Source organism: Oncorhynchus masou, unplaced genomic scaffold, assembly GCF_036934945.1.
Source record: "Oncorhynchus masou masou isolate Uvic2021 unplaced genomic scaffold, UVic_Omas_1.1 unplaced_scaffold_1106, whole genome shotgun sequence".
In the NCBI taxonomy this organism is placed as follows: domain Eukaryota; kingdom Metazoa; phylum Chordata; class Actinopteri; order Salmoniformes; family Salmonidae; genus Oncorhynchus; species Oncorhynchus masou.
In genome coordinates, this window is record NW_027000784.1 from 100,644 (window position 1) to 121,186 (window position 20,543).

The window sequence follows — 20,543 nt, forward strand, 5'->3', positions numbered from 1 at the left end:
CCCTCGCCTCTAACCACTAGGCTACCTGCCTCTAGCCACTAGGCTAACCTCGCCTCTAACCACTGGGCTACGCTGCCTCTAACCACTAGGCTACCCTGCCTCTAACCACTAGGCTACCTGCCTCTAACCACTAGGCTACCTGCCTCTAACCACTAGGCTACCTGCCTCTAACCACTAGGCTACCTGCCTCTAACCACTAGGCTACCTGCCTCTAACCACTAGGCTACCTGCCTCTAACCACTAGGCTACCTGCCTCTAACCACTAGGCTACGCTGCCTCTAACCACTAGGCTACGCTGCCTCTAACCACTAGGCTACGCTGCCTCTAACCGCTAGGCTACGCTGCCTCTAACCGCTAGGCTACGCTGCCTCTAACCACAAGGCTACCCTCGCCTCTAACCACTAGGCTACCTGCCTCTAGCCACTGGGCTAACCTCGCCTCTAACCACTGGGCTACTCTGCCTCTAACCACTAGGCTACCTGCCTCTAACCGCTAGGCTACGCTGCCTCTAACCACAAGGCTACCCTCGCCTCTAACCACTAGGCTAACTCGCCTCTAACCACTGGGCTACGCTGCCTCTAACCACTAGGCTACCCTGCCTCTAACCACTAGGCTACCTGCCTCTAACCACTAATCTACCCTGTCTCTAACCGCTAGGCTACCTGCCTCTAACCACTAATCTACCCTGTCTCTAACCGCTAGGCTACCTGCCTCTAACCACTAGGCTACGCTGCCTCTAACCACAAGGCTACCCTCGCCTCTAACCACTAGGCTACCTGCCTCTAGCCACTAGGCTAACCTCGCCTCTAACCACTGGGCTACGCTGCCTCTAACCACTAGGCTACCTGCCTCTAACCACTAGGCTACCTGCCTCTAACCACTAGGCTACCTGCCTCTAACCACTAGGCTACCTGCCTCTAACCACTAGGCTACCTGCCTCTAACCACTAGGCTACCTGCCTCTAACCACTAGGCTACCTGCCTCTAACCACTAGGCTACCTGCCTCTAACCACTAGGCTAACTACCTCTAACCACTAGGCTACGCTGCCTCTAACCACTAGGCTACGCTGCCTCTAACCACTAGGCTACCTGCCTCTAACCACTAGGCTACGCTGCCTCTAACCACTAGGCTACCTGCCTCTAACCACTAGGCTACGCTGCCTCTAACCACTAGGCTACGCTGCCTCTAACCACTAGGCTACGCTGCCTCTAACCACTAGGCTACGCTGCCTCTAACCACTAGGCTACCTGCCTCTAACCACTAGGCTACACTGCCTCTAACCACTAGGCTACCTGCCTCTAACCACTAGGCTACGCTGCCTCTAACCACTAGGCTACACTGCCTCTAACCACTAGGCTACCTGCCTCTAACCACTAGGCTACGCTGCCTCTAACCACTAGGCTACGCTGCCTCTAACCACTAGGCTACGCTGCCTCTAACCACTAGGCTACGCTGCCTCTAACCACTAGGCTACACTGCCTCTAACCACTAGGCTACCTGCCTCTAACCACTAGGCTACGCTGCCTCTAACCACTAGGCTACACTGCCTCTAACCACTAGGCTACCTGCCTCTAACCACTAGGCTACGCTGCCTCTAACCACTAGGCTACCTGCCTCTAACCACTAGGCTACCTGCCTCTAACCACTAGGCTACCTGCCTCTAACCACTAGGCTACCTGCCTCTAACCACTAGGCTACGCTGCCTCTAACCACTAGGCTACCTGCCTCTAACCACTAGGCTACGCTGCCTCTAACCACTAGGCTACCTGCCTCTAACCACTAGGCTACGCTGCCTCTAACCACTAGGCTACGCTGCCTCTAACCACTAGGCTACGCTGCCTCTAACCACTAGGCTACGCTGCCTCTAACCACTAGGCTACGCTGCCTCTAACCACTAGGCTACCTGCCTCTAGCCACTGGGCTAACCTCGCCTCTAACCACTGGGCTACTCTGCCTCTAACCACTAGGCTACCTGCCTCTAACCGCTAGGCTACGCTGCCTCTAACCACAAGGCTACCCTCGCCTCTAACCACTAGGCTAACCTCGCCTCTAACCACTGGGCTACGCTGCCTCTAACCACTAGGCTACCCTGCCTCTAACCACTAGGCTACCTGCCTCTAACCACTAATCTACCCTGTCTCTAACCGCTAGGCTACCTGCCTCTAACCACTAATCTACCCTGTCTCTAACCGCTAGGCTACCTGCCTCTAACCACTAGGCTACGCTGCCTCTAACCACAAGGCTACCCTCGCCTCTAACCACTAGGCTACCTGCCTCTAGCCACTAGGCTAACCTCGCCTCTAACCACTGGGCTACGCTGCCTCTAACCACTAGGCTACCTGCCTCTAACCACTGGGCTACCTGCCTCTAACCACTAGGCTACCTGCCTCTAACCACTAGGCTACCTGCCTCTAACCACTAGGCTACCTGCCTCTAACCACTAGGCTACCTGCCTCTAACCACTAGGCTACCTACCTCTAACCACTAGGCTACGCTGCCTCTAACCACTAGGCTACGCTGCCTCTAACCACTAGGCTACCTGCCTCTAACCACTAGGCTACGCTGCCTCTAACCACTAGGCTACCTGCCTCTAACCACTAGGCTACGCTGCCTCTAACCACTAGGCTACGCTGCCTCTAACCACTAGGCTACGCTGCCTCTAACCACTAGGCTACGCTGCCTCTAACCACTAGGCTACACTGCCTCTAACCACTAGGCTACCTGCCTCTAACCACTAGGCTACGCTGCCTCTAACCACTAGGCTACGCTGCCTCTAACCACTAGGCTACCTGCCTCTAACCACTAGGCTACGCTGCCTCTAACCACTAGGCTACCTGCCTCTAACCACTAGGCTACCTGCCTCTAACCACTAGGCTACGCTGCCTCTAACCACTAGGCTACACTGCCTCTAACCACTAGGCTACCTGCCTCTAACCACTAGGCTACGCTGCCTCTAACCACTAGGCTACGCTGCCTCTAACCACTAGGCTACCTGCCTCTAACCACTAGGCTACCTGCCTCTAACCACTAGGCTACGCTGCCTCTAACCACTAGGCTACGCTGCCTCTAACCACTAGGCTACCTGCCTCTAACCACTAGGCTACCTGCCTCTAACCACTAGGCTACGCTGCCTCTAACCACTAGGCTACGCTGCCTCTAACCACTAGGCTACCTGCCTCTAACCACTAGGCTACCTGCCTCTAACCACTAGGCTACCTGCCTCTAACCACTAGGCTACGCTGCCTCTAACCACTAGGCTACCTGCCTCTAACCACTAGGCTACCTGCCTCTAACCACTAGGCTACCTGCCTCTAACCACTAGGCTACCTGCCTCTAACCACTAGGCTACCTGCCTCTAACCACTAGGCTACCTGCCTCTAACCACTAGGCTACCTGCCTCTAACCACTAGGCTACCTGCCTCTAACCACTAGGCTACCTGCCTCTAACCACTAGGCTACCTGCCTCTAACCACTAGGCTACCTGCCTCTAACCACTAGGCTACGCTGCCTCTAACCACTAGGCTACGCTGCCTCTAACCACTAGGCTACCTGCCTCTAACCACTAGGCTACGCTGCCTCTAACCACTAGGCTACGCTGCCTCTAACCACTAGGCTACGCTGCCTCTAACCACTAGGCTACGCTGCCTCTAACCACTAGGCTACGCTGCCTCTAACCACTAGGCTACGCTGCCTCTAACCACTAGGCTACGCTGCCTCTAACCACTAGGCTACGCTGCCTCTAACCACTAGGCTACGCTGCCTCTAACCACTAGGCTACCTGCCTCTAACCACTAGGCTACCTGCCTCTAACCACTAGGCTACGCTGCCTCTAACCACTAGGCTACGCTGCCTCTAACCACTAGGCTACGCTGCCTCTAACCACTAGGCTACGCTGCCTCTAACCACTAGGCTACCTGCCTCTAACCACTAGGCTACGCTGCCTCTAACCACTAGGCTACCTGCCTCTAACCACTAGGCTACCTGCCTCTAACCACTAGGCTACCTGCCTCTAACCACTAGGCTACCTGCCTCTAACCACTAGGCTACCTGCCTCTAACCACTAGGCTACCTGCCTCTAACCACTAGGCTACCTGCCTCTAACCACTAGGCTACCTGCCTCTAACCACTAGGCTACCCTGACTCTAACCACTAGGCTACCTGCCTCTAACCACTAGGCTACGCTGCCTCTAACCACTAGGCTACCTGCCTCTAACCACTAGGCTACCTGCCTCTAACCACTAGGCTACCTGCCTCTAACCACTAGGCTACCTGCCTCTAACCACTAGGCTACCTGCCTCTAACCACTAGGCTACCTGCCTCTAACCACTAGGCTACCCTGCCTCTAACCACTAGGCTACCTGCCTCTAACCACTAGGCTACCTGCCTCTAACCACTAGGCTACCTGCCTCTAACCACTAGGCTACCTGCCTGTCTTGTATTTCTTCAGGTCAAACACCTCCAGAACCTGGTCTGATATCTGCAGCATGAAGGCCAACGCTTCATGAACAGTAAGTAAGTGGCAGGCTGAACATTTCAGTTAATGTAACAATGCAAAGAAATTCTAAGAATCATATGAACACTCATGCTCTTGTTCATAAATCTGACTAGACAATAGATATTACATTCTGATTGGTTATTGTTGGGACTAGACAATAGATATTACATTCTGATTGGTTAATGTTGGGACTTGACAATAGATATTACATTCTGATTGGTTAATGTTGGGACTAGACAATAGATATTACATTCTGATTGGTTAATGTTGGGACTAGACAATAGATATTACATTCTGATTGGTTAATTTTGGGACTAGACAATAGATATTACATTCTGATTGGTTAATGTTGGGACTTGACAATAGATATTACATTCTGACTGGTTAATGTTGGGACTAGACAATAGATATTACATTCTGACTGGTTAATGTTGGAACTAGACAATAGATATTACATTCTGATTGGTTAATGTTGGGACTAGACAATAGATATTACATTCTGATTGGTTAATGTTGGGACTAGACAATAGATATTACATTCTGATTGGTTAATTTTGGGACTAGACAATAGATATTACATTCTGATTGGTTAATGTTGGGACTTGACAATAGATATTACATTCTGACTGGTTAATGTTGGGACTAGACAATAGATATTACATTCTGACTGGTTAATGTTGGAACTAGACAATAGATATTACATTCTGATTGGTTAATGTTGGGACTAGACAATAGATATTACATTCTGATTGGTTAATGTTGGGACTAGACAATAGATATTACATTCTGATTGGTTATTGTTGGGACTAGACAATAGATATTACATTCTGATTGGTTAATGTTGGGACTAGACAATAGATATTACATTCTGATTGGTTAATGTTGGGACTAGACAATAGATATTACATTCTGATTGGTTAATGTTGGGACGAGACAATAGATATTACATTCTGATCGGTTAATGTTGGGACTAGACAATAGATATTACATTCTGATTGGTTATTGTTGGGACTAGACAATAGATATTACATTCTGATTGGTTAATGTTGGGACTAGACAATAGATATTACATTCTGATTGGTTAATGTTGGGACTAGACAATAGATATTACATTCTGATTGGTTAATGTTGGGACTAGACAATAGATATTACATTCTGATTGGTTAATGTTGGGACTAGACAATAGATATTACATTCTGATTGGTTAACGTTGGAACTATACAATAGATATTACATTCTGATTGGTTAATGTTGGGACTAGACAATAGATATTACATTCTGATTGGTTATTGTTGGGACTAGACAATAGATATTACATTCTGATTGGTTAATGTTGGGACTAGACAATAGATATTACATTCTGATTGGTTAATGTTGGGACTAGACAATAGATATTACATTCTGATTGGTTAACGTTGGAACTATACAATAGATATTACATTCTGATTGGTTAATGTTGGAACTAGACAATAGATATTACATTCTGATTGGTTAATGTTGAAACTAGACAATAGATATTACATTCTGATTGGTTAATGTTGGGACTAGACAATAGATATTACATTCTGATTGGTTAATGTTGGGACTAGACAATAGATATTACATTCTGATTGGTTAATGTTGGGACTTGACAATAGATATTACATTCTGATTGGTTAATGTTGGGACTAGACAATAGATATTACATTCTGATTGGTTAATGTTGGGACGAGACAATAGATATTACATTCTGATTGGTTAATGTTGGGACTAGACAATAGATATTACATTCTGATTGGTTAATGTTGGGACTTGACAATAGATATTACATTCTGATTGGTTAATGTTGGGACTAGACAATAGATATTACATTCTGATTGGTTAATGTTGGGACGAGACAATAGATATTACATTCTGATTGGTTAATGTTGGGACTAGACAATAGATATTACATTCTGATTGGTTAATGTTGGGACTAGACAATAGATATTACATTCTGATTGGTTAATGTTGGGACTAGACAATAGATATTACATTCTGACTGGTTAATGTTGGGACTAGACAATAGATATTACATTCTGATTGGTTAATGTTGGGACGAGACAATAGATATTACATTCTGATCGGTTAGTACTAAACCTTCCCCCACCTGCGCCCTGATCGGTCCAGTAGATCACTACATCCTGTATCTGGTCCTCCTTAAAGTCCAGTAGATCACTTCCTACTCATCACTACATCCTGTATCTGGTCCTCATTAAAGTCCAGTAGATCACTACATCCTGTATCTGGTCCTCATTAAAGTCCCATAGATCACTTCCTACTCATTACTACATCCTGTATCTGGTCCTCATTAAAGTCCAGTAGATCACTTCCTACTCATTACTACATCCTGTATCTAAAGGATGTCAGGTCCTCATTAAAGTCCAGTAGATCACTTCCTACTCATCACTACATCCTGTATCTGGTCCTCATTAAAGTCCAGTAGATCACAATATCCTGTATCTAAAGGTTGTCTGGTCCTCATTAAAGTCCAGTAGATCACTTCCTACTCATCACTACATCCTGTATCTGGTCCTCATTAAAGTCCAGTAGATCACTTCCTACTCATCACTACATCCTGTATCTAAAGGTTGTCTGGTCCTCATTAAAGTCCAGTAGATCACTTCCTTATTCACTTTTTTTGTTTGGTTTATAAAGCTCTACTACACATGGTTGGTTAACTCTCTGAGGTTCCTCGGGTCGTCACCGAATTAGGAGAATCCGCTTTTAGTTTTAATGTGCCTCACTGCTGGAACAATTTGCAGAACGAATAACAATTGGATATTCTGGTGCAGTTTAGTGTGTTGGGGACCTAGTAGCTGAGGAATGACAGTAGCTGAGGAATGACAGTAGCTGAGGAATGACAGGAGCTGAGGAATGACAGGAGCTGAGGAATGACCGGAGCTGAGGAATGACCGGAGCTGAGGAATGACCGTAGCTGAGGAATGGAACATTCTTGTGCTTTTTTAAAAACATTTTATTAGACATTGTATTGATTACTGTTTGGTTTCACATCGTTTCTTTATTTATTGTTGTAGTACTGTAAATCAGGGCACCCTGGGGGATGAGACCCTGGTCTCATTGGTTTTCCCCTGAATAAATGAATAAATTAATAAAATGACAGATCTGGGTTTATGGTGGTGTGTGGGTCTGGATGGTTGCCCAGGCGACTGACGACAGTCGACCTATCCCTGACCTGCAGATCTTTAGGCATAGTGGAGACAGGACTCCACCTGCTGGTTAAAAAGATCATAACTACTATCAGAATCTTCATCCGTCCACTTCCCATCATCACCTCTCAAGCAAGGTTCGTGTGTAGTGTCATGATTTAAGCTACTGATATTGAAGGCGTGACCAGGGACTTGATCCCGGGTCCAACGACTATCAAGCCAACACATGAATCGCTACATTATATCGGTTAACTTTGACACAACACCTGAAGACACATGAACAATGTAACCACAGACGTGGAGGGGGAAAAAAAGACTGATCCTAAAACATAAATTGACAGATTTAATCGTCAAGGCACAACAATCATTGTCAGCTGAAAGGTCAAAAGGTCAGTTGATAGATGAGGTAGAACAACACAAGAGGCATCTATGGACAATTTTGTCTCTGTCCCAAATGGCACCCAATCGATTCCCTATATAGTGCACTACTTTTAACCAGTGCCTATAGGGCTTTGGTAAAAATGTAGTGCACTAGGTAGGGAATAGGGTGGCATTTATGGGTCTACCATCCATCATTACCCATAATGCTTCAGGAAGGTTCTGTTTTTGACAATAACTATAGTGATACAGTCTACAGTCCACCAGTACAGGTATTGTGATACAGTCCACCAGTACAGGTATTGTGATACAGTCCACCAGTACAGGTATTGTGATAGAGTCTCCAGTCCACCAGTACAGGTATTGTGATACAGTCCACCAGTACAGGTATTGTGATACAGTCCACCAGTACAGGTATTGTGATACAGTCCACTAGTACAGGTATTGTGATAGTCTCCAGTCCACCAGTACAGGTATTGTGATACAGTCCACCAGTACAGGTATTGTGATACAGTCCACCAGTACAGGTATTGTGATACAGTCCACCAGTACAGGTATTGTGATACAGTCCACCAGTACAGGTGTTGTGATACAGTCCACCAGTACAGGTATTGTGATACAGTCCACCAGTACAGGTATTGTGATACAGTCCACCAGTACAGGTATTGTGATACAGTCCACCAGTACAGGTATTGTGATACAGTCCACCAGTACAGGTATTGTGATACAGTCCACCAGTACAGGTATTGTGATACAGTCCACCAGTACAGGTATTGTGATAGAGTCTCCAGTCCACCAGTACAGGTATTGTGATAGTCTCCAGTCCACCAGTACAGGTGTTGTGATACAGTCCACCAGTACAGGTATTGTGATACAGTCCACCAGTACAGGTATTGTGATACAGTCCACCAGTACAGGTTTTGTGATACAGTCCACCAGTACAGGTATTGTGATACAGTCCACCAGTACAGGTATTGTGATACAGTCCACCAGTACAGGTATTGTGATACAGTCCACCAGTACAGGTATTGTGATACAGTCCACCAGTACAGGTATTGTGATAGAGTCTCCAGTCCACCAGTACAGGTATTGTGATACAGTCCACTAGTACAGGTATTGTGATACAGTCCACCAGTACAGGTATTGTGATACAGTCCACCAGTACAGGTATTGTGATACAGTCCACCAATACAGGTATTGTGATAGAGTCTCCAGTCCACCAGTACAGGTATTGTGATACAGTCCACCAGTACAGGTATTGTGATAGAGTCCACTAGTACAGGTATTGTGATACAGTCCACCAGTACAGGTATTGTGATAGAGTCTCCAGTCCACCAGTACAGGTATTGTGATAGTCTCCAGTCCACCAGTACAGGTATTGTGATACAGTCCACTAGTACAGGTATTGTGATAGTCTCCAGTCCACCAGTACAGGTATTGTGATACAGTCCACCAGTACAGGTATTGTGATACAGTCCACCAGTACAGGTATTGTGATACAGTCCACTAGTACAGGTATTGTGATACAGTCCACTAGTACAGGTATTGTGATACAGTCCACTAGTACAGGTATTGTGATAGTCTCCAGTCCACTAGTACAGGTATTGTGATACAGTCCACCAGTACAGGTATTGTGATACAGTCCACCAGTACAGGTATTGTGATACAGTCCACTAGTACAGGTATTGTGATACAGTCCACCAGTACAGGTATTGTGATACAGTCCACTAGTACAGGTATTGTGATAGTCTCCAGTCCACCAGTACAGGTATTGTGATACAGTCCACCAGTACAGGTATTGTGATACAGTCCACCAGTACAGGTATTGTGATACAGTCCACTAGTACAGGTATTGTGATACGGTCTGGAGAGAGGATATGTTTCAATTTATGTTCTGTCTGTGCAGTGTGTTCTCTGCTGTCTGTGCAGTGAGCTCAGGCAGGTCGTCTCTGTCTAAAAGTCTTGTCATGTTTGCAGGTAGAGGTGTGATTCCAGGTGTTTGCAGGTGGACTGGTAGGATCTTAGAGGCACTTCTAGACCTTCTCAACACCCCTCCATCCCTCCCTTACCCCCTGTCCTCAACAACCTTCCCTCCCTTACCCCCTGTCCTCAACACCCCTCCCTCCCTTACCCCCTGTCCTCAACACCCCTCCCTCCCTTACCCCCTGTCCTCAACACCCCTCCCTCCCTTACCCCCTGTCCTCAACACCCCTCCCTCCCTTACCCCCTGTCCTCAACACCCCTCCCTCCCTTACCCCCTGTCCTCAACACCCCTCCCTCCCTTACCCCCTGTCCTCAACACCCCTCCCTCCCTTACCCCCTGTCCTCAACACCCCTCCCTCCCTTACCCCTGTCCTCAACACCCCTCCCTCCCTTACCCCCTGTCCTCAACACCCCTCCCTCCCTTACCCCCTGTCCTCAACACCCCTCCCTCCCTTACCCCCTGTCCTCAACACCCCTCCCTCCCTTACCCCCTGTCCTCAACACCCTTCCCTCCCTTACCCCCTGTCCTCAACACCCCTCCCTCCCTTACCCCCTGTCCTCAACACCCCTCCCTCCCTTACCCCCTGTCCTCAACACCCCTCCCTCCCTTACCCCTGTCCTCAACACCCCTCCCTCCCTTACCCCCTGTCCTCAACACCCCTCCCTCCCTTACCCCCTGTCCTCAACACCCTCCCTCCCTTACCCCCTGTCCTCAACACCCCTCCCTCCCTTACCCCCTGTCCTCAACACCCCCCCTCCCTCCCTTACCCCCCCTGTCCTCAACACCCTTCCCTCCCTTACCCCTGTCCTCAACACCCTTCCCTCCCTTACCCCTGTCCTCAACACCCCTCCCTCCTTTACCCCCTGTCCTCAACACCCCTCCCTTACCCCCTGTCCTCAACACCCCTCCCTCCCTCCCTTTAGTCTCTTCTTCTCAGCTTGGCATGGCAGATTGCTGGCTGGCAGTAATTGCTTTCTTTCAGCACAATATTTAAAAAAAAACTAAAAAAGCATCAATACAAAACATACAATTTTTAAAAACACAAAATGGCTCACGTGTTTGTGCAAGGTAGAGCAATGCAAAGTGTTACAAGAAAATATATATAGGATTTTCTTTGTTTGTACAAAAATACTGAAAAAAAAAGAAGAGATTGTCTCTGGACTGGGAGATCCCATCTCAGTCAGTCTGTCTGTCCGTCTCCATGGATACGTCCCAAATCGCATCCTGTCCCCTATATAGTGCACTACTTTCGACCAGAGTCCTACACTACACAGGGAATAAGGTTCCATTTGGGACGTGACCCGTCTCTCGGTCACAGTAACACGGTATCCCAGAGAACCAGGAGCACCAGGAGGAGGGTGACGCCCGAGGGGCCCAGGCTGGGAGAGTGGCCACCCAGGGGCCTCCAGACCTGGGGTGGGGTGCAGGACTGGGTGGGGGGGCTGGGGCCAGGGGTGGCAGCTGCGGACCTCTGCAGATGGAAGTTGTGGACGAGGGCCGAGAATGAGTCGGGACCGTACGGGACCGTCAACGTCTCCGTCAACACCTGGTGGCCCGAGAACGTCACCTGGCGATCACATCGATCGATTAGTTCATGTATTGATCAATTATTACAATGTTGAGTAAACACACAGGCAAATATGTCGATCACATCGATCGATTAGTTCATGTATTGATCAATTATTACAATGTTGAGTAAACTTCACACACAGGCAAATATGTCAATCACATTGATTGATTTGATACTATTGATTGATTGATTCATACCCAGTTGTATACCCACAAAATATACAGTATTGTACTGTAGATTGATTCATACCCAGCTGTATTGTACTGTAGATTGATTCATACCCAGATGTATACCAACTAAAGATACAGTATTGTACTGTAGATTAAGTGTCTATTCTGTCTGAACAGATGAATTTTAATAAAGTTTCACAATATCTCTGTTGTTGTTAAATGTTCTGGTGCTTTCTCTGAGCCGCCTGTCGGAGGAACGGTTGCTATCTGTCCGTTGATCAGATGTTTACTGGAGACTGTGGGACCTCAAACGTGCTACTGCACCACACCACCCGGGAGGACCACCCACGTGGCTTTGTATGAGCTGGCTCAAAATAAAAACACTGAGAAACATTCATTGAGGTCGTGTCCTAAACGGCACCCTATTCCCTTTTTAGAGTGCACTACTTTTGGACTTAGAGCCCATAAGATTGACTCACTCGAGTCTGTGTCCTAAACGGCACCCTAATCCCTATATAGTGCACTAGTTTGACCAAAGCCCCATGTCCTCTCCACGCCACTTAGAGACAGATGACCCTCCACCCTCTTTGGTTTATTTGAGAGCAGTTAAATAATTCCTATCGGTCCCAGTCCAATCTCAGTGTTGTATTTAGGGAGGGGGGTGAGGGAGGAGGGGGGGTCAAACAGCAAACATGCATCCAACAAGTTTGTAGAGTCACAAGTTTGATGAAGTCCTTGCTTGCTAGGAATATGGGACCAAATACTACACTTTTGACTACTTTAATACACATAGGAGGTACATTTGTCCAAAACAGGCAGTTAACCCACTGTTCCTAGACCAGTTAACCCACTGTTCCTAGGCAGTTAACCCACTGTTCCTAGGCAGTTAACCCCACTGTTCCCTAGGCAGTTAACCCACTGTTCCTAGGCAGTTAACCCCACTGTTCCCTAGGCAGTTAACCCCACTGTTCCCTAGGCAGTTAACCCACTGTTCCTAGGCAGTTAACCCCACTGTTCCCTAGGCAGTTAACCCCACTGTTCCTAGGCAGTTAACCCCACTGTTCCCTAGGCAGTTAACCCCACTGTTCCCTAGGCAGTTAACCCACTGTTCCAAGGCAGTTAACCCCACTGTTCCTAGGCAGTTAACCCCACTGTTCCTAGGCAGTTAACCCCACTGTTCCTAGGCAGTTAACCCCACTGTTCCTAGGCAGTTAACCCCACTGTTCCTAGGCAGTTAACTCACTGTTCCTAGACCAGTTAACCCACTGTTCCTAGACCAGTTAACCCACTGTTCCTAGACCAGTTAACCCACTGTTCCTAGACCAGTTAACCCACTGTTCCTAGACCAGTTAACCCACTGTTCCTAGACCAGTTAACCCACTGTTCCTAGACCAGTTAACCCACTGTTCCTAGACCAGTTAACCCACTGTTCCTAGACCAGTTAACCCACTGTTCCTAGACCAGTTAACCCACTGTTCCTAGACCAGTTAACCCATTGTTCCTAGACCAGTTAACCCACTGTTCCTAGGCAGTTAACCCACTGTTCCTAGGCAGTTAACCCACTGTTCCTAGACCAGTTAACCCACTGTTCCTAGACCAGTTAACCCACTGTTCCTAGACCAGTTAACCCACTGTTCCTAGGCAGTTAACCCACTGTTCCTAGGCAGTTAACCCCACTGTTCCTAGGCAGTTAACCCCACTGTTCCTAGACCAGTTAACCCACTGTTCCTAGGCAGTTAAACCCATTGTTCCTAGGCAGTTAACCCACTGTTCCTAGACCAGTTAACCCACTGTTCCTAGGCAGTTAACCCACTGTTCCTAGACCAGTTAACCCACTGTTCCTAGACCAGTTAACCCACTGTTCCTAGACCAGTTAACCCACTGTTCCTAGACCAGTTAACCCACTGTTCCTAGACCAGTTAACCCACTGTTCCTAGACCAGTTAACCCACTGTTCCTAGGCAGTTAAACCCATTGTTCCTAGGCAGTTAACCCACTGTTCCTAGACCAGTTAACCCACTGTTCCTAGGCAGTTAACCCACTGTTCCTAGACCAGTTAACCCACTGTTCCTAGACCAGTTAACCCACTGTTCCTAGACCAGTTAACCCACTGTTCCTAGACCAGTTAACCCACTGTTCCTAGACCAGTTAACCCACTGTTCCTAGACCAGTTAACCCACTGTTCCTAGACCAGTTAACCCACTGTTCCTAGACCAGCTAACCCACTGTTCCTAGACCAGTTAACCCACTGTTCCTAGGCAGTTAACCCACTGTTCCTAGGCAGTTAACCCACTGTTCCTAGGCAGTTAACCCACTGTTCCTAGACCAGTTAACCCACTGTTCCTAGACCAGTTAACCCACTGTTCCTAGACCAGTTAACCCACTGTTCCTAGACCAGTTAACCCACTGTTCCTAGACCAGTTAACCCACTGTTCCTAGACCAGTTAACCCACTGTTCCTAGACCAGTTAACCCACTGTTCCTAGACCAGTTAACCCACTGTTCCTAGGCAGTTAACCCACTGTTCCTAGACAGTTAACCCACTGTTCCTAGACCAGTTAACCCACTGTTCCTAGACCAGTTAACCCACTGTTCCTAGACCAGTTAACCCACTGTTCCTAGACCAGTTAACCCACTGTTCCTAGACCAGTTAACCCACTGTTCCTAGACCAGTTAACCCACTGTTCCTAGACCAGTTAACCCACTGTTCCTAGACCAGTTAACCCACTGTTCCTAGACCAGTTAACCCACTGTTCCTAGACCAGTTAACCCACTGTTCCTAGACCAGTTAACCCACTGTTCCTAGACCAGTTAACCCACTGTTCCTAGGCAGTTAACCCACTGTTCCTAGGCAGTTAACCCACTGTTCCTAGACCAGTTAACCCACTGTTCCTAGACCAGTTAACCCACTGTTCCTAGACCAGTTAACCCACTGTTCCTAGACCAGTTAACCCACTGTTCCTAGACCAGTTAACCCACTGTTCCTAGACCAGTTAACCCACTGTTCCTAGACCAGTTAACCCACTGTTCCTAGACCAGTTAACCCACTGTTCCTAGGCAGTTAACCCACTGTTCCTAGACCAGTTAACCCACTGTTCCTAGACCAGTTAACCCACTGTTCCTAGACCAGTTAACCCACTGTTCCTAGACCAGTTAACCCACTGTTCCTAGGCAGTTAAACCCATTGTTCCTAGGCAGTTAACCCACTGTTCCTAGACCAGTTAACCCACTGTTCCTAGACCAGTTAACCCACTGTTCCTAGACCAGTTAACCCACTGTTCCTAGACCAGTTAACCCACTGTTCCTAGACCAGTTAACCCACTGTTCCTAGACCAGTTAACCCACTGTTCCTAGACCAGTTAACCCACTGTTCCTAGGCAGTTAACCCCACTGTTCCTAGGCAGTTAACCCCACTGTTCCTAGGCAGTTAACCCCACTGTTCCTAGACCAGTTAACCCACTGTTCCTAGGCAGTTAAACCCATTGTTCCTAGGCAGTTAACCCACTGTTCCTAGACCAGTTAACCCACTGTTCCTAGGCAGTTAACCCACTGTTCCTAGACCAGTTAACCCACTGTTCCTAGACCAGTTAACCCACTGTTCCTAGACCAGTTAACCCACTGTTCCTAGACCAGTTAACCCACTGTTCCTAGACCAGTTAACCCACTGTTCCTAGACCAGTTAACCCACTGTTCCTAGACCAGTTAACCCACTGTTCCTAGACCAGTTAACCCACTGTTCCTAGACCAGTTAACCCACTGTTCCTAGACCAGTTAACCCACTGTTCCTAGGCAGTTAACCCACTGTTCCTAGACCAGTTAACCCACTGTTCCTAGACCAGTTAACCCACTGTTCCTAGACCAGTTAACCCACTGTTCCTAGACCAGTTAACCCACTGTTCCTAGGCAGTTAAACCCATTGTTCCTAGGCAGTTAACCCACTGTTCCTAGACCAGTTAACCCACTGTTCCTAGACCAGTTAACCCACTGTTCCTAGACCAGTTAACCCACTGTTCCTAGACCAGTTAACCCACTGTTCCTAGACCAGTTAACCCACTGTTCCTAGACCAGTTAACCCACTGTTCCTAGACCAGTTAACCCACTGTTCCTAGACCAGTTAACCCACTGTTCCTAGGCAGTTAACCCCACTGTTCCTAGACCAGTTAACCCCACTGTTCCTAGACCAGTTAACCCACTGTTCCTAGGCAGTTAAACCCATTGTTCCTAGGCAGTTAACCCACTGTTCCTAGACCAGTTAACCCACTGTTCCTAGACCAGTTAACCCACTGTTCCTAGACCAGTTAACCCACTGTTCCTAGACCAGTTAACCCACTGTTCCTAGACCAGTTAACCCACTGTTCCTAGACCAGTTAACCCACTGTTCCTAGACCAGTTAACCCACTGTTCCTAGACCAGTTAACCCACTGTTCCTAGACCAGTTAACCCACTGTTCCTAGACCAGTTAACCCACTGTTCCTAGACCAGTTAACCCACTGTTCCTAGACCAGTTAACCCACTGTTCCTAGACCAGTTAACCCACTGTTCCTAGACCAGTTAACCCACTGTTCCTAGACCAGTTAACCCACTGTTCCTAGGCAGTTAACCCACTGTTCCTAGACCAGTTAACCCACTGTTCCTAGACCAGTTAACCCACTGTTCCTAGACCAGTTAACCCACTGTTCCTAGACCAGTTAACCCACTGTTCCTAGGCAGTTAAACCCATTGTTCCTAGGCAGTTAACCCACTGTTCCTAGACCAGTTAACCCACTGTTCCTAGACCAGTTAACCCACTGTTCCTAGACCAGTTAACCCACTGTTCCTAGACCAGTTAACCCACTGTTCCTAGACCAGTTAACCCACTGTTCCTAGACCAGTTAACCCACTGTTCCTAGACCAGTTAACCCACTGTTCCTAGACCAGTTAACCCACTGTTCCTAGACCAGTTAACCCACTGTTCCTAGACCAGTTAACCCACTGTTCCTAGACCAGTTAACCCACTGTTCCTAGGCAGTTAACCCACTGTTCCTAGACCAGTTAACCCACTGTTCCTAGACCAGTTAACCCACTGTTCCTAGACCAGTTAACCCACTGTTCCTAGACCAGTTAACCCACTGTTCCTAGGCAGTAAACCCACTGTTCCTAGGCAGTAAACCCACTGTTCCTAGACCAGTTAACCCACTGTTCCTAGACCAGTTAACCCACTGTTCCTAGACCAGTTAACCCACTGTTCCTAGACCAGTTAACCCACTGTTCCTAGACCAGTTAACCCACTGTTCCTAGACCAGTTAACCCACTGTTCCTAGACCAGTTAACCCACTGTTCCTAGACCAGTTAACCCACTGTTCCTAGACCAGTTAACCCACTGTTCCTAGACCAGTTAACCCACTGTTCCTAGGCAGTTAACCCACTGTTCCTAGGCAGTTAACCCACTGTTCCTAGGCAGTTAACCCACTGTTCCTAGGCAGTTAACCCACTGTTCCTAGGCAGTTAACCCCACTGTTCCTAGGCAGTTAACCCCACTGTTCCTAGACCAGTTAACCCACTGTTCCTAGGCAGTTAAACCCATTGTTCCTAGGCAGTTAACCCACTGTTCCTAGACCAGTTAACCCACTGTTCCTAGGCAGTTAACCCACTGTTCCTAGACCAGTTAACCCACTGTTCCTAGGCAGTTAACCCACTGTTCCTAGACCAGTTAACCCTGTTCCTAGACCAGTTAACCCACTGTTCCTAGACCAGTTAACCCACTGTTCCTAGACCAGTTAACCCACTGTTCCTAGACCAGTTAACCCACTGTTCCTAGACCAGTTAACCCACTGTTCCTAGACCAGTTAACCCACTGTTCCTAGACCAGTTAACCCACTGTTCCTAGACCAGTTAACCCACTGTTCCTAGACCAGTTAACCCACTGTTCCTAGACCAGTTAACCCACTGTTCCTAGACCAGTTAACCCACTGTTCCTAGGCAGTTAACCCACTGTTCCTAGGCAGTTAACCCACTGTTCCTAGGCAGTTAACCCACTGTTCCTAGACCAGTTAACCCACTGTTCCTAGACCAGTTAACCCACTGTTCCTAGACCAGTTAACCCACTGTTCCTAGACCAGTTAACCCACTGTTCCTAGACCAGTTAACCCACTGTTCCTAGACCAGTTAACCCACTGTTCCTAGACCAGTTAACCACTGTTCCTAGACCAGTTAACCCACTGTTCCTAGACCAGTTAACCCACTGTTCCTAGACCAGTTAACCCACTGTTCCTAGGCAGTTAACCCACTGTTCCTAGACCAGTTAACCCACTGTTCCTAGACCAGTTAACCCACTGTTCCTAGACCAGTTAACCCACTGTTCCTAGACCAGTTAACCCACTGTTCCTAGGCAGTTAAACCCATTGTTCCTAGGCAGTTAACCCACTGTTCCTAGACCAGTTAACCCACTGTTCCTAGACCAGTTAACCCACTGTTCCTAGACCAGTTAACCCACTGTTCCTAGACCAGTTAACCCACTGTTCCTAGACCAGTTAACCCACTGTTCCTAGACCAGTTAACCCACTGTTCCTAGGGCAGTTAACCCACTGTTCCTAGGCAGTTAACCCCACTGTTCCTAGGCAGTTAACCCCACTGTTCCTAGACCAGTTAACCCACTGTTCCTAGGCAGTTAAACCCATTGTTCCTAGGCAGTTAACCCACTGTTCCTAGACCAGTTAACCCACTGTTCCTAGGCAGTTAACCCACTGTTCCTAGACCAGTTAACCCACTGTTCCTAGACCAGTTAACCCACTGTTCCTAGACCAGTTAACCCACTGTTCCTAGACCAGTTAACCCACTGTTCCTAGACCAGTTAACCCACTGTTCCTAGACCAGTTAACCCACTGTTCCTAGACCAGTTAACCCACTGTTCCTAGACCAGTTAACCCACTGTTCCTAGACCAGTTAACCCACTGTTCCTAGGCAGTTAACCCACTGTTCCTAGGCAGTTAACCCACTGTTCCTAGGCAGTTAACCCACTGTTCCTAGGCAGTTAACCCACTGTTCCTAGGCAGTTAACCCCACTGTTCCTAGACCAGTTAACCCCACTGTTCCTAGGCCATCATTGAAGATAAGAATTTGTTCTTAACTGACTTGCCTAGTTAAATAAAGGTAAAATAGATTGTAAAAAAAATACCTTCAAAAAGAAGCATAAAGCGGAGCCCTATATAATCTATCATTATTATTATTATTATTAATTAAAATATAAATGGGATTTTCTAAAATCCACAACAATGTTTAAACCACATCAGGAGAGAACTTTTGAGGTCTGGGAAATGTTTAGGAAATGTTCAGTTTTGGGGTGTCGTTCCCCTTTAATTCCCCTGTGCACCCCAACGAGGCTGCTGTTTAGTGGTGTTTTTATGGCACACGTGTGATGGTAGAGTTGACTAAACAAATGACCCATATGAGGATCCTGTATTTTACATTATAGCCCGTTACCATATATGTGATTGAATATTATCTGCTGTTGGCTTGTGATGTATGTATATGTTATGCAACATAGCTGACTTGAAACATTGTTAACAGTCTCAGGGCCATGGGACTTTCTCATGATGGAAAAATACAGAGAAGCATGAAGACAGGAACTGTTCAATGAGTTGGGGGGGAGGGGCACATTCAGAGCGGGGTGTTGCGAGAACAAGCGGTCTTTTGTTAGATAACATGAGCCAGGTGCGAGATAACGGTATGGAGCATGAGAACCTGGATGTACATCTATCAACAGAAGCGCCAAGAGGCTGGGACATGCCTGAGCGCCTGCAATAGGCTGAGCAAGTTTAAACCACGCCCAGCCTCTACTGTGATAGGCCAACAGAAGGGTTGGAACTGTCTATCACAGTATAAAGAATACTGTTTTACATACGTCTTGTCAGTTCTCTGTTTTGCCCTGCGTGGTATTACAGTGAGCCCGTATATAAGAAAATTGCATTTACCACTTATTGCTTAGCTAATAAAAAATACATAGCATACAATCGGTGACTCATTGTCATATTTATCCTGATACCAGATTGGAATTGACGCAACCCCCACCGGACTGAATCAAATAATCATGATATCATTCTGCCAGGAAGGCAATAGACTACTTTGTAGTTAACATTTTAATTGAGAAGGTTTTTTTTCCTGTGAAAGCCTTTCCATCTACCAGAAGACCATTGTGGTTTTATTAGCATCATCGCTAACAGCTATTTATTAGCATCATCGCTAACAGCTATTTATTAGCATCATCGCTAACAGCTATTTATTAGCATCATCGCTAACAGCTATTTATTAGCATCATCGCTAACAGCTATTTATTAGCATCATCGCTAACAGCTATTTATTAGCATCATCACTAACAGCTATTTATTAGCATCATCGCTAACAGCTACACCGAGTGGTAGCCGGGCACATACACAGACGGTGGGGATTCTCGATGCGGTTCAGAAACCTGAAAGAAATACGAATCACTGACGCATTCTGTTCTCGTCTTATTATAAACTTGGGTAAATTCATACATTTAGTTGATTTCCTACTATATTCCATATATTTTTGAATAGTGTTGAATTCCGTGTTATTATCTAGTTTCCGTGATTCAGCGTTCTTCGCATCACGGATTTTTAAATCGGACCCTAAATAAAAAGTGCTTTCATTTCTAAACGTTAAAACCGATATGTATGAAACTACCCTCAAATAAAAAGGTGACATTTTGTACATTCGCCTCATATGAAACATTTTTATCTCAAATCCAAAATGCTGGGAATAAT

The 20,543-nt window shown here is 47.0% G+C and overlaps 1 protein-coding gene and 1 long non-coding RNA gene across 2 annotated transcripts in view; one reads left to right on the forward strand and one right to left on the reverse strand.

Moving 5' to 3' along the window:
• The first annotated feature begins 3,957 nt into the window (after positions 1-3,957).
• Positions 3,958-8,638, forward strand: LOC135529151 (uncharacterized). Its single transcript, XR_010453663.1, has 3 exons — positions 3,958-4,509; positions 7,310-8,422; positions 8,504-8,638. It is a non-coding gene; the product is annotated as an uncharacterized LOC135529151 (long non-coding RNA).
• A 2,325-nt stretch (positions 8,639-10,963) lies between these two features.
• The window catches only part of LOC135529152 (carboxypeptidase M-like), a 102,904-nt gene continuing 93,324 nt past the window's right edge, over positions 10,964-20,543 (reverse strand). The window contains exon 9 of the mRNA XM_064958026.1: positions 10,964-11,613. Within this exon, the coding sequence (XP_064814098.1) occupies positions 11,359-11,613 (255 nt within the window). The 3' untranslated portion in view covers positions 10,964-11,358. The remainder of the gene's footprint in view (positions 11,614-20,543) is intronic.